Source organism: Biomphalaria glabrata, chromosome 18 (genome assembly GCF_947242115.1).
Source record: "Biomphalaria glabrata chromosome 18, xgBioGlab47.1, whole genome shotgun sequence".
Lineage (NCBI taxonomy): Eukaryota > Metazoa > Mollusca > Gastropoda > Planorbidae > Biomphalaria > Biomphalaria glabrata.
In genome coordinates this window covers 20,994,485-21,007,457 of record NC_074728.1, presented here as the reverse complement: position 1 = coordinate 21,007,457, position 12,973 = coordinate 20,994,485, and the positions used below count along the sequence as shown (strand labels likewise).

The 12,973-nt window shown below is 37.9% G+C and overlaps 1 protein-coding gene across 1 annotated transcript in view; it reads left to right on the top strand.

Annotated features, from left to right (window-relative positions):
- The window catches only part of LOC106064449 (uncharacterized), a 37,344-nt gene that overhangs the window by 19,933 nt on the left and 4,438 nt on the right, over window positions 1-12,973 (top strand). The window contains exons 12-16 of the mRNA XM_056017582.1: window positions 3,783-3,960; window positions 6,752-6,842; window positions 8,104-8,151; window positions 8,745-8,885; window positions 11,879-11,977. Of these exons, the coding sequence (XP_055873557.1) occupies window positions 3,783-3,960; window positions 6,752-6,842; window positions 8,104-8,151; window positions 8,745-8,885; window positions 11,879-11,977 (557 nt within the window). The remainder of the gene's footprint in view (window positions 1-3,782; window positions 3,961-6,751; window positions 6,843-8,103; window positions 8,152-8,744; window positions 8,886-11,878; window positions 11,978-12,973) is intronic.

The window sequence follows — 12,973 nt, the reverse complement described above, 5'->3', positions numbered from 1 at the left end:
GAATAACCTGTGACCGTGACTAACCTGTGACCGTGAATAACCTGTGCTCGTGACTAACCTGTGACCGTGAATAACCTGTGCTCGTGACTAACCTGTGATCGTGAATAACCTGTGCTAGTGACTAACCTGTGACGGTGAATAACCTGTGACCGTGACTAACCTGTGACCGTGAATAACCTGTGCTCGTGACTAACCTGTGACCGTGACAAACCTGTGCTCGTGACTAAACTGTGACCGTGAATAACCTGTGCTTGTGACTAACCTGTGACCGTGACTAACCTGTGCTCGTGACTAACCTGTGCTCGTGACTAACCTGTGCTCGTGACTAACCTGTGCTCGTGACTAACCTGTGCTTGTGAATAACCTGTGCTTGTGAATAACCTGTGACCGTGACTAACCTGTGCTCGTGACTAACCTGTGCTTGTGAATAACCTGTGCTTGTGAATAACCTGTGACCGTGACTAACCTGTGCTCGTGACTAACTTGTGACCGTGACTAACCTGTGATAGTGATTGCGTATCTAAGTTCTGTGTGAAAAATAACAAAAAATGGGAAATTTTTGTATGAAATATAGAAAGTGAAAATCTTTTCAAATATTAAATCTATAGTCCGTCCAGAAAGATACCTGATCTTGAAGATCCTGTGTTAGATACTATACTTAACTAAATCCAAATTATCTCCTAAGTCCTAAATCATGGCTCAGATCTGTTGTTTTTTTAAACTTGTGCAAGTCTAGGTGCTGAAAGCAGCTGATGATACATACATATTAAACATAAATGAACAACAGCACCAGGGACCAAGTTTTTGAATGAGAGAAAGTTGTGAATTAAATGCGACGAAAAAAAAGGGACTGCGCCTACCAAGGCTCGAACCAGTGACTCTGGTAACGACAACACCGGCTAGCGATAACGCACTAAGTGAACTTAACCTCTAGACCAGGGGTGGGCAACCTTTTTGTATCGAGGGCCGCATTAACAAAATTTTGGGAATGGGGGGGGGGCGCATACATGTATGTGTGTGTGTGTGTGTGTGTATGTATACTTACAACTTAGAAAAATACGCTAGTTAACTGTATAATGTCTTTTAATTCATATTTATACTGTATCATTGTCAATGAACGTTGAATGGTGTAATACTGCAGAATGCGAATGTCGTGTAATACTGAGTTCTTGCTTCCTGAAGTACTCTAGACACGTGACAAGACAAACACTATACGACTGACTCAAGTCCGTTCAGCAGACAACATGAAGTTTATTTTACTAAAATAATAATATACTGCACTCCTTGTTAGTGCTACAAGTCAAGGAATGATAACAATCCTATCCGCATAACAGCGGTATCAAAAGTATCCAATACATGTCAGTTACTAATCAATCACGTCCGCATCTCAGCGGGTAACAATAAGAACAATTACTACTAGTGACACTGGAGCTTCAACTATAGATATCCATTGAAATACGAATAATACTTTAATATTCAATAAGCACGTAATGAAATCAACTCTCAAATATTATTAATCAACAATCACTAGTCCATCGACTTTCATGCTATATACATATATATACACCAGTCCAGGAAACAACGTCCAACCTTCCTGGACCGGGAGCAAGACCTTACTGACTTGACTTGACTGACCTCAAAGTCAACTTTATTCATTCTACTTCCTGTTTTCTACATCAGGAATTTAGATCATGCAATGTCAACTAAGACTGTGACAATCATACATTCACTTTTCCTTTTTTTCACATTCCAAATTGAGGAATTACTAGAGTTAGCAATTTCTGAAACCAATTTAACAATTTTTTTTTTAATTTGCTATTGTCTTTTCATATTACATTTCACCACAAATGTACAGTTGTACTTAATGTGAGAAATTTAACTATTTACACTCGTGCGTAATGTTCCTGAATTGTGGAGCTAGCTTTCTAGTTGTTATACTTGTGACTGCTGTCAAATTATAGTCATTCACCATCGACCTGTGATTACACTTGTTTATTTTCCACAAGAAAAAATACTTGTTCACATATGTATGTGTACCAAAATAATGTTAAAACTTAGCTGCAAAGTTTTTTTAAAGTGTGGAAATACAGCTTCTGGCATCCATTAAGCTACCGTGGAAGTACTGACTTGAACTTCTCTTACAGGTTATAATTTGCATGGCGTTAAGTTCTCTGGAGCTGAATCAGCTTCTGCACTAAATGGTGAGCTGATGGTATTGAAAACTGGTTCTTGACGTCTTAAAATTTGCCTTAAAAAATTTCATAATTAAGGAATCCAAATAAGTCTGGTAATATTAACCATTTCACTAGAAATATTTTCACCTTTCAACAAAGGAAAAACAAAACCTATTTTCCCCTGCTGGCCTGGAGAAATTGGAAAGCCTTGTTTGAAAAAATTAACATGCATTACACAAGCAAGCAGCCCATTGCAATAGCTACCATGAAAAACATAAAGTATCTTCCACTCTTCATTAGAAATATTAGTTTCAAAGTCACAGTCCTTCTAAGAATATGGACATTTCTACTTAGAGAAGTTATATTCTTCTCATTACCTTGCCCATGCTAAGCCAGCGGATGCATCGGAATATTTAGTTTATATATCTACAAGTACTTTTCTATACTGCCTGTGGTTATGACCATAAGTCCGATGTTTTTATTGATGTTGCTGCTTTCGAACGCTATGAAGAGAATTCAGGCAGCTTTGTGCAAACTTTTCTGTTTAGAGTTTATGGTTGGGATATTCTTTAAAAAAAAAGTTTTTCTCAGTCAAAGATCGAGCTCCATCAGTTGTTACACTTGCCATCTTGTTTCAAGCATACCCAACATTCAACACAGTTCTTCAAAGCATTGAAGAAATACTGGCCTGAGATTGTGTCTTTGACTTTATATAATGAGAGAGTTTCGATAATTTGTAGGGAAATTTAGAATTCTTTTTAATAGATTAGCATTTTTATATGTATATACTGTGGGTACACATGATTTCTGTAGGTATTCGCGGGCCGCATAAAACACTTCAGCGGGCCGCATGTGGCCCGCGGGCCATAATTTGCCCACCCCTGCTCTAGACCATCGAGTGTCCAAAAATCATTCTTCTGGTTCAGAGTCATTTCACTCGTATGCAAATTACCACACTGTTTATTTATGTTTAATATGTATGTATTTGACTAAAGCAGCATGGGTTAAAAAATAATCTTATTCACTTCGTAAACAGAAAAATCTCGACAAAAGGCTTCTAGCTCCCCATCTTGTGTTTTAAACCTTCGAAACATTTTCTAGCCACGCTCCTTGAGTTTTCAAACTTAGACCTTACTTCACGATCAGACTTTCTTTTAGTGGTCAGATTTTTACTATACCATTAACATTGTCAGGACGCTAAAAGGAACTTCTAAATTGCCAACTAAATAAAAACCACAAACAGATGAGTTTAAAATATGTGGTTCTTTAGTACTAAACTGCGCCAAAAGAAAAAATTATCTAGCTTTTAAAAAGCATAGCTTCGCAGCACTTCCTTTAGTTCGTACACCAGAGACACCAAATAGCTTGCTATTTATAGGCTTTCCTCATGCATACAAATCTTCAATAACCTAGATCAGATTTAAAATTATTTTTTTTTAAATATATTTCCAGTTTATTTTGTATGAATGAGATGTAGGCAGACCTCATTTCTGTAGGTGTCCGCGGGCCGCATAAAACACTCCGGCTTGTGGCCCGCGGGTCGTCATTTTGCGCACCTCTGAATCCAGATGTATGGACGTTAAAACTATTTGTGTTTAACTATTCTAGAAATGTGACTAAGGATGAAGGTTTGGTTAACTTCAGCTACTACATAGTGACCCTTGAGTTGAGGTCCAATACTACCGATGGAGTTCTGGACACCTACTATTACTTTGGATGCTATTTTTCTGGATTTAGCAAAGGATCTTTCTTCCAAGCGGCTGGGTTTAACTATGTAGATGAAAAGGTAACTCATTAGGTCGGATTGTTTATCATCATCATCATCATCATCATCATCATCATCATTTCTTTGGTTTCCTCATGGAACATAGGGCCTCGACAAAAACACGCCACTCTCCACGGGCTCGTGTGCTAGTTTTTTATGGCTTCCCAGCTCTTCCCGGTCTTCTCTGCTTCTTTAAGTACACTGCGTCGCATGTTCTTTTTGGTCTTCCTCTGCGTCTTGTTCCCTGGGGGTTAAACTCTAAGGCCTGCCTAGCTCTTCTCTGCTTCTTCAAGTACACTGCGTCGCCATGTTCTTTTTGGTCTTCCTCTGCGTCTTGTTCCATGGGGGTTCCACTCTTAGGCCTGCCTAGCTCTGTTGCTGGTATATTTTCTAAGGTTGTGACCAGTCCATCTCCACTTCCTATCTAAGATCTGCACTTCTATATTTTTCTGCCCACTCATCTCCCACAGTTTGGTGTTTTCTACTTTGTCATACCAGTGTATTTTTAGGATATTTCTCAGGCATCTGTTGATGAAGGTCTGTACTTTTTTTTGTTGTCGCTTCAGTTGTTCTCCATGTTTCAGAACCATACAGTAGGACAGCCGTGACATTAGAGTTAAAGATTCTTAGTTTAGTCTTGCTTGAGATGTAAGGAGATTTCCAGGTTGGTTTTAGCTGTGTAAATGTCTGACGCGCTAGATTTATATGGCGCTTGATGTCTTCATCTGTTCCACCTGATATACTGACTACACTCATGGTTTGTCCTAAAGTTTCCTTGTTCAGTCATTGTTTTAGTTTACAATTTACACCTACCTTTACATGAAAAAGTGTACAAATGTAAAATGTGTACAAATTGTGTACGTTTTTAGCGGACTTTGAATAAATTATAACATGCTTTAAATCGTACATATTCTGTCCATTTGTCCGTCTGTCCGTGTGTTCGTTCATCAATCACAATTAGATGGCAAAAAGTATTTCAAATCCGATTCCCCGTATTCTGTGAAGTTTTAACAACAGATGCAGCAGCTTCTTGTATCTTCTAATATCAAAATCTCTCCTTTTTCTCTTAAGTGTTAGTCATTCAGTCCAATCAGTGGCGTCACTAGGGGGGGTGCGGTCCGCACCGGGTGACACCCACCCTAGTGACGCCACTGAGTTTAATCCAGATTTATTTCCACGTTTTAATGGATTAGTTGCCGGAGTTCTGGCTTTCAATTTTTCCATTCTGGATTGAAACTCAGTGACGTTTGTAATTTTAAAAATCTGCATCAGGAAGTCTGATCGCCCTCTGTAATCTCCTTAGATCCAAATGACTGTGTCTTATTATAATCTCTCTCCGCAGACAGTCGTTGGCCGAAAGCATTTTACCTCTAGTCCTGTCAGAATAGAGTTTGGGTCCTACCATTTATGTAATACTTACGACCGGGCTTTGTCCGTTTTTTTTTGTTTGTTTGTAAGCTTATATCAAGTCACTCTGTCTGTCTGTCTAGGGAAAACTGTGTACACGTAATTTCTCCCAAGACCATTCTCAGATCAAATTGCAACTTTGCACAATTATACATTGGTGTAGATGAGACATGGTTGTGAGGTTTGCGCGATGGACTGTCGTTCGGACTTATCGATGGTCCTGGTTTCAAACCCTGACCATTTCCGTCCCCCATCGTCCTGCGGGATGTTTGGATTAGGAAGTACATTTTATCTTTAACTCTGAAGGAACATCCGAAACATGTAAAACATTTCACAAACAAAACATTTCAAAAACATTAAAAACCAAGTAGTCAATTAAATAATGGCAATTATTTTTTTCCCACACGCATCCCCTGATCCCCTGATCAAGTTGATACTTTAAACAATATTTATTGTACCTAACAAAACATAAATGAATAAAAAAAATTTACCAAATATGCAATTAATTTTTGGTATTTAATTATTTCGTTTAACTTCCACATTATTGATCGATATAATTGTAAGGGAGGAGTTCTTCCTCTTATATAATAGGCTTTGTTTTTTTTTAAGGAGTTAAAAAATTTTTTGCTACTTAATGATAAATTTATTCATACATACATACGCCTTACTTTGTACTTTATATATTAGATTTCACAGTAAACACAGTCACTAAAATTCTAACTTGTAGATTGCAGAGACTATATACAATGGGGCATTAAAGGTGTAGATTACAGAAAAAATAAGCCAATGGATGGCCCTGGCCTGCTGTAGCACATCTTACAATTCTGATCTATCCTGGGCTTTACGTCTCCATGCCGGGACTTTTAGCTGTTCCAAGTTCTGGAATAAAAGTCTTGTATGTATTTGATAGGGTCTGTTTAAACTAATACTTTAACTCTTTTTCTCTGTAATTATTTTCCTCGTTCCGGTAGTATTATTCGTTTAGCTCATCATTTGTATTTCACTCTCCTGTTAGGGTTAAACTTCAATAACTTTTTTGTTTCTCATCAGAAAATGTTATATTTGGTATTAAAGTGTTGGGAAAAAAGCATGCTCTTTTTACACAACACAAATTAATGTTCACAAATCCAAAAAAAAAAAAAAAAAAACAATTTATTTTAATTTCAATTCAACGTTGGCATCGTCGATTAGGAGAGAAAGAGTTAAATTTTTACGATGTTTGTTGAGTGATTAGGCTGTGTTTTGATTACATACCTATGTAGACTTGAAACATCACAAGTTTAACTACAACAATCTATGCCATAGCATTGTATGATCACAAACCTTTAGATTTATAATAACTGTAAAGTTGTGTAAAGGAGTTATTGCCTTTTTTTTAAAAATCTTTTTTTTTTCTTGTGTTCAGTTTAATTGTAGCCCTTCTGACGACTTTAATGGGGACACAAGAGACAACGACTGTGATGGAATTTACGATGAGGAAATTAAAAATGGATTAGGTAAGAGAAAGCCAAAGAGTAGCGCAGGTTCAGGGGTTCTAGCTTTTTTTTTTTTTTCATTTTTACCGATACTACTTTAAATTTTAGAGTTAGCAACACTATCTATATTTGGGGTCCGGAGACATAGAAAAACGATTAGTCAGCTAATTACAGTAAAGCCTGACAGTTTACATTTTAGGTTACTAAAATTTGAATAATTTTATTTTTAAATATAAAGTGTGATTTTAGATATTATTTCTTTTAGCAATAAATGTATTTGTATCAAAGATTTTGAAAATATGTAAGGGCCTCCTTAAAAATTCTAACACGTGCTTAAATCCGGCCATAAATAATAATAATAATAAATTAAAGCTTTTATATAGCGCCACTTTCATGCGTGGTCAGCGCGCTATGGTCCGATCTCATTTGTGGACCAGTGGGAGGGAGGGGGGTATCTGGGAGAACGTTTTCCATGCTGCCTTTGAGCACTCTGCTTGAGTCGGGTGTCGAACCTCCAGCCCCTTTCTTAGGTAGACAAGCCAAGTCTCTCGACCACGCTTCCAACAACTTTTATCAGAAAAATGTTTATGTACGTCACAATCACAGACCTATATATATATATAATAACGCTACAAAAGTGTCGTGAAAATGTTTTTTTTTTAAAGATGAAACAAGACGTTGTTTTGTAAAGTTGTTATAAAAAGAATTTTTTTTTTGTAACCCTAACCTATGTTTATTGTTTAGATCTAGATCTAGTAATTGAACATCGAAAAAGAGCACTCTCGTCTCATAATAATAATTTTTAAATTTTTAAAATACATAATCTAAAAAGATCTGGGTAATCAATATAATTTCATATGCATAAGATGACTAAATATCTAGGATTCTTCAGTGTCCTCTTGAAGGAAACTAACAGGAAATGGTTTTATTTTATGAATTTGCCTGAATATATAGGTCTGCGATTAATACGTAATAATCTCTATATATAGGTCTGTGATTTGAACAATCACGGATAAGAATTAGTTTCCGTTTTCCAGTCTAGATATAATAAATATATATATGTCTATGTCTATGGTCACACATTTATTTTGTACCGGAAGGGAAATAAATCGCGTGCTCCATTCATGCACCCGGAAGTGACATCAGCTGAATTTAAGGAAGCTACTTTCACTTTCATATCCTTCCTTTTTTGTACAAAGTTATCTGGAAATTGAATGTATCAAACAAACTAGAATTCCATTGAGAACAGAGACATTAGTTTCTATTTCAATATGATCCTCAGACGACGACGGAGATGGTCTTATAGACGAGGACACGTACAATGTTTCAGGTATTTTCTCGTTTTACTGAATATGGTGCTGTATGAATGTAACATTGCCCCTTCCCCTAATCCATATTATTGTAAATGTCTTACGGTTTTGTTGTTATGTAATATTCAGTATAGTTTACAGAGTAAAAAAAAATCGAAAAAAATCTTGGAAGACAACGGCCACCCGCTCCATCAGAACTACGTCAGGTCGTCGCGAAGTGGGCGACTGCTGTCAATCAAAACAAGAACGGAGCGGTACAAAAACTCGTTCCTACCTCAATCGGTCAGACTCTATCACCGCCACTTATTGATCAGGGAACATGAAATGCACCAAGATACCTGTGTGTAGTCGCTGAATGAACTCTTTATGTTGTCTGTCGTATGTATGTGTATTTTTCTGTTGTGTTGTCTTTATATGAGAAACGAGTCCTTGTAATCGCAACAAATTTCCGTCAGGATCAATAAAGCAGCCTTAGTCTTAGTAGTTATTAAAGCTATTTGAACCTCTATTACTTAATGATATATTACGCCTACATTGATTTAGCTGTCTACCAGTAGTCTGGTACTACAAGTCCACCACGGTGAACTAACAATGCCGCTTTCTGATCGACCAGGATGCTCGATGTTCGGCAGGTGGGGACGACATTGCTTGTACGGCTGCTCAGACTATTGCAGAGAGGACTGCGACAAGGACTATGGCGTGTGTTTAGACTGCGTGGATGGGCGAATGATGCCAACAAATATGTGCTTAGAAGGTAGGACTTCTCCGCTGTCTTCTTAGCTCATTATTGAAGCCAAGTCACAACTTTGAGATGTGAGGTTGAGTGGCGTGGATGGGCCAATGATGCCAACAAATATGTGCTTAGAAGGTAGGACTTCTCCGCTGTCTTCTTAGCTCATTATTGAAGCCAAGTCACAACTTTGAGATGTGAGGTTGAGTTGCGTGGATGGGCGAATGATGCCAACAAATATGTGCTTAGAAGGTAGGACTTCTCCGCTGTCTTCTTTGTTCATTATTGAAGCCAAGTCACAACTTTGAGATGTGAGGGATTGAATCTTATTTCGATCTGAGCTGAGCGCCCAAAGACATCAAGGATACCTAATCAAAGATACTCTCTAATCCCACGTCCTCACAAAAGAGACTGGGTCCTAGTATACTGACAATGCTATAGTCTATAGTCCCATCTGTCACAAACCGCTGTGTGCCCACACCCGTTTGTGTGTGTGGAGCAGAACAACAACAGTCCACTAGAGGCCTGGATATGGAATGTTGACCTAACTGACCCCTTACCCGCCATCATGGCCTTAGTTATTGTGGAATGTTTTATTATTTTTTTTTACTGTTATTTCTATTTTAAATAATATTCAATGATTTATGTTTTTAGTATATTTTATTTAATTGAATTACATTTATTTTAGTATTGGGAACGGAAATAAGTGCATGTATACTTTTAATATTTATTTCATTGTCACGTGACCAGGTGACCTGGTCTTAAACTAGGCAGGGTGACCTGTGGACTTAAGGGGGACAAAGAGGCAGTGAGCGTGAGTTTCTTGAAAGCTGAGGGTCGCATATACCGCCTCTTGTTGTTTTAACATTTTCAACTACACTTGGATTTTTAGGAATACTATATTTACACCATAAGTTCACAGTCTTTTAGTTTTTTTTAGTTTATTGATCAGTTTTCATTGATATAACCGTATATTCGTGGAGGATTCTATCTTTTAATAAATGTCTATGTTATTTGCTGTTAACTATTATTCTGATGTCCAGTGTTATATGTGAGTTGTATACACAAACACCAATACCAGCTAAATCGCGACAGGGCTAAAACCACGAAATACACAGTTCCAGCGTCAACAGTCGGGCCCCCATAATCGCCCTAGACAACGACCAGTCGAAGCAGGCGCCTTGTGACACCCATCTCCCCCTCAATTAAATAAGTTAGTGACTCTCCAAAAGTGTGTGTTAATTCTATTGGTTCCTTTGGTATTTCTCAAGTTTCGCGTCCTTTAGTAAGTCAAAAGTTTCCCCTTTCAGACCTCGTGATCTATGGGGCAGAAGATGTAAAGGTCATCTGTTTTTTTGTGGTCTACGGTTAACGAGAGTGTCATGTGACCAGCAAGAGGACCTTTACTATTCCCCAAACAATTAGAATCGGGTGGACCCAGCGGCGCCCAAAAGATCCCGAAATTAAATATCCCAGTCTTCACCAGGATTCGAACCCCTGGTTCAGAAGCCAAACGCTTTACCGCTCAGCCACCGCGCCTCCGCTTCCTTTTTACCTATATTGCTTCCTTTGGTATTTCTTATGTATGGGTTCCTTAATTAGTTCGTATGTATTGTGTCCTTTGGTATTTTTAGCGTATAGCTTTCTTTTTGCATTTCTCATATATTGCTTCTTTTTGTATTTCTCATATAGTGCTTCTTTTTGCATTTCTCATGTATTGCTTCTTTTTGTATTTCTCATATAGTGCTTCTTTTTGCATTTCTCATGTAAAGAAAAAAAAAAGGTCCCCTTTCAGACCTTGCGATCTACAGGGCAAATGATGTTTAGGTCTTCAGATTTTTCGGCCAACGGTTAACAAGCAGGGTGTCTTGTGGCCAGCAAAACGACAAACCGCCTTTACTTTCCCCAACTAAAGTCAGGTACCCTTTAGAGTTGGGTGGACTCGGGGGCCATAAAACTCCTGAAATTCAAAGTCAAAGTCTTCCCGCGACATTCAAACCAAGTTTACCCAGGTCCCCAGGTTTAGAAGCCAAGCGCTTAATCACTCAGCTACCGCGCCCCATATGTTGCTTCCTTTTAGTATCTGCATGTATAGCTACCTTTGGTTTTGTCATTAATTGTTTAGTATTAGATGTGTGTTGCTACCTTTAGTATTTGTCATGTATTGCTACCTTTGGCATTTGTCGTGTATTGCTTCCTTTGGTATTTTTCGTGTGTTGCTACCTTTAGTATTTGTCGTGTATTGCTACCTTTGGTATTTTTCGTGTGTTGCTACCTTTAGTATTTGTCGTGTATTGATTCCTTTAGTATTTGTCGTGTATTGCTACCTTTGGTATTTGTCGTGTATTTCTACCTTTGATATGTACCGTGTATTGCTACCTTTAGTATTTGTCGTGTATTGCTACCTTTGGTATTTGTCGTGTATTGTTACCTTTGGTATTTGTCGTGTATTGCTTCCTTTAGTATCTGTCGTGTATTGCTACCTTTGGTATTTGCCGTGTATTGCTACCTTTAGTATTTGTCGTGTATTGCTACCTTTAGTAATTGTAATGTATTGCTTCTTTTAGTATTTTCATGTGTTGCTACCTTTAGTATTTGTCGTGTATTGCTACCTTTGATATGTGTCGTGTATTGCTACCTTTGATATGTGTCGTGTACTACTTCCTTTGGTATTAGTCGTGTATTGCTTTCTATGGTATTTTCGTGTGTTGCTACCTTTAGTATTTGTCGTGTATTGATACTTGTAGCACTTGTCGTGTCCTACTTCCTTTGGTAATTTTCGTGTTTTGCTACCTTTAGTATTTGTCGCGTATTGCTACTTGTAGCACTTGTCGTGTCTTGCTTCCTTTGGTAATTGTCGTGTATTGCCTTCTTTGGTATTAATACTCTAAGAAATCTAAGGCATGTTGTGTGCTCTACACTTATCAATAGTCCAATTTAGAATTTATTGTGGAGACAATGCAAATTAAGTTTCTCTTTTTTTCACATGTCACTTTATGTTTGTTGTTTTTTTAAAGTCTGTCCTGAATTTACTTACGGGAATCACTGCCAAGAAAACTGTTCAATCAAATGTAATGGTAAAGACTGCTTAGAACGTTATACGGGAGAATGTGAACGTAAGTTATGTATTTTTCTACGTATCTTTAACATAAGTCTGGGGTTCTTCCTGAGGTGTTTTCCTTGGAAAGCCATATCTACCCGGAACACTAGATCTCGTGATTAAATCTAGATTTTAAAAAACGGAACGCGTTAATAGTCACTTGAGTCTTAAATAATTGATGATCTAGGAGTTGCAGAGTTAAGCTAGTCACTACGGTACAGCCATTTCTGCAAGTCCGACTAGAGTTACCCCACGTAACTTTGGCGGCGACAGAGAGAGGGGCTCAGAAAAAAAAGAGGGAGGGGGGGTGAGAACAAGAAATCTTCTCTGTATTCACCCGTCACTAATTATCGGGCGTATGCTACGCCGCGGGTCGACTAGTATAACTTTTTTATAGTTGTTGCAGTAATGAACCAGATTCACTTAAAACATATATCACTTGTACAAACCATATAAGGATAACTTAACTGAATACAAATATTACACTTAAACAAATCATAGTGAACAATGCATAGCCATAGGATAGCTGCCTGGTCGTGCGGTTTGTGCGCTAGGCTGTCTTTCAGACTTATCGATTATCCCGGGTTCAAACCCTGCCCGCTTAAATCCCCCGTCGTCCTGCGGGTGGTTAGGACTAGGAAGTAAATTATCTTCAACACTAAAAGAACATCCGAAACATGTCAAACAAGTACTGACTGACCACATATCTACCTAATATCCTGCTTCGTTTGTCATTTCTCAACATCAGAATTCTATCAGATATTTTAAAAATCCTTTTCTTTATACGGCAATTACTCTTTTTATAAATCTGCATGACTTTATAGGTGTCTAGACCTCCAGACCGAGTAAATGACTCTATAGGCGTCCAGACCTCCAGACAAAGTAAATGACTCTATAGGTGTCTAGACCTCCAGACCAAGTAAATGACTCTATAGGGGTCTAGACCTCCAGACCAAGTAAATGACTCTATAGGTGTCTAGACCTCCAGACCAAGTAAATGACTCTATGTGTC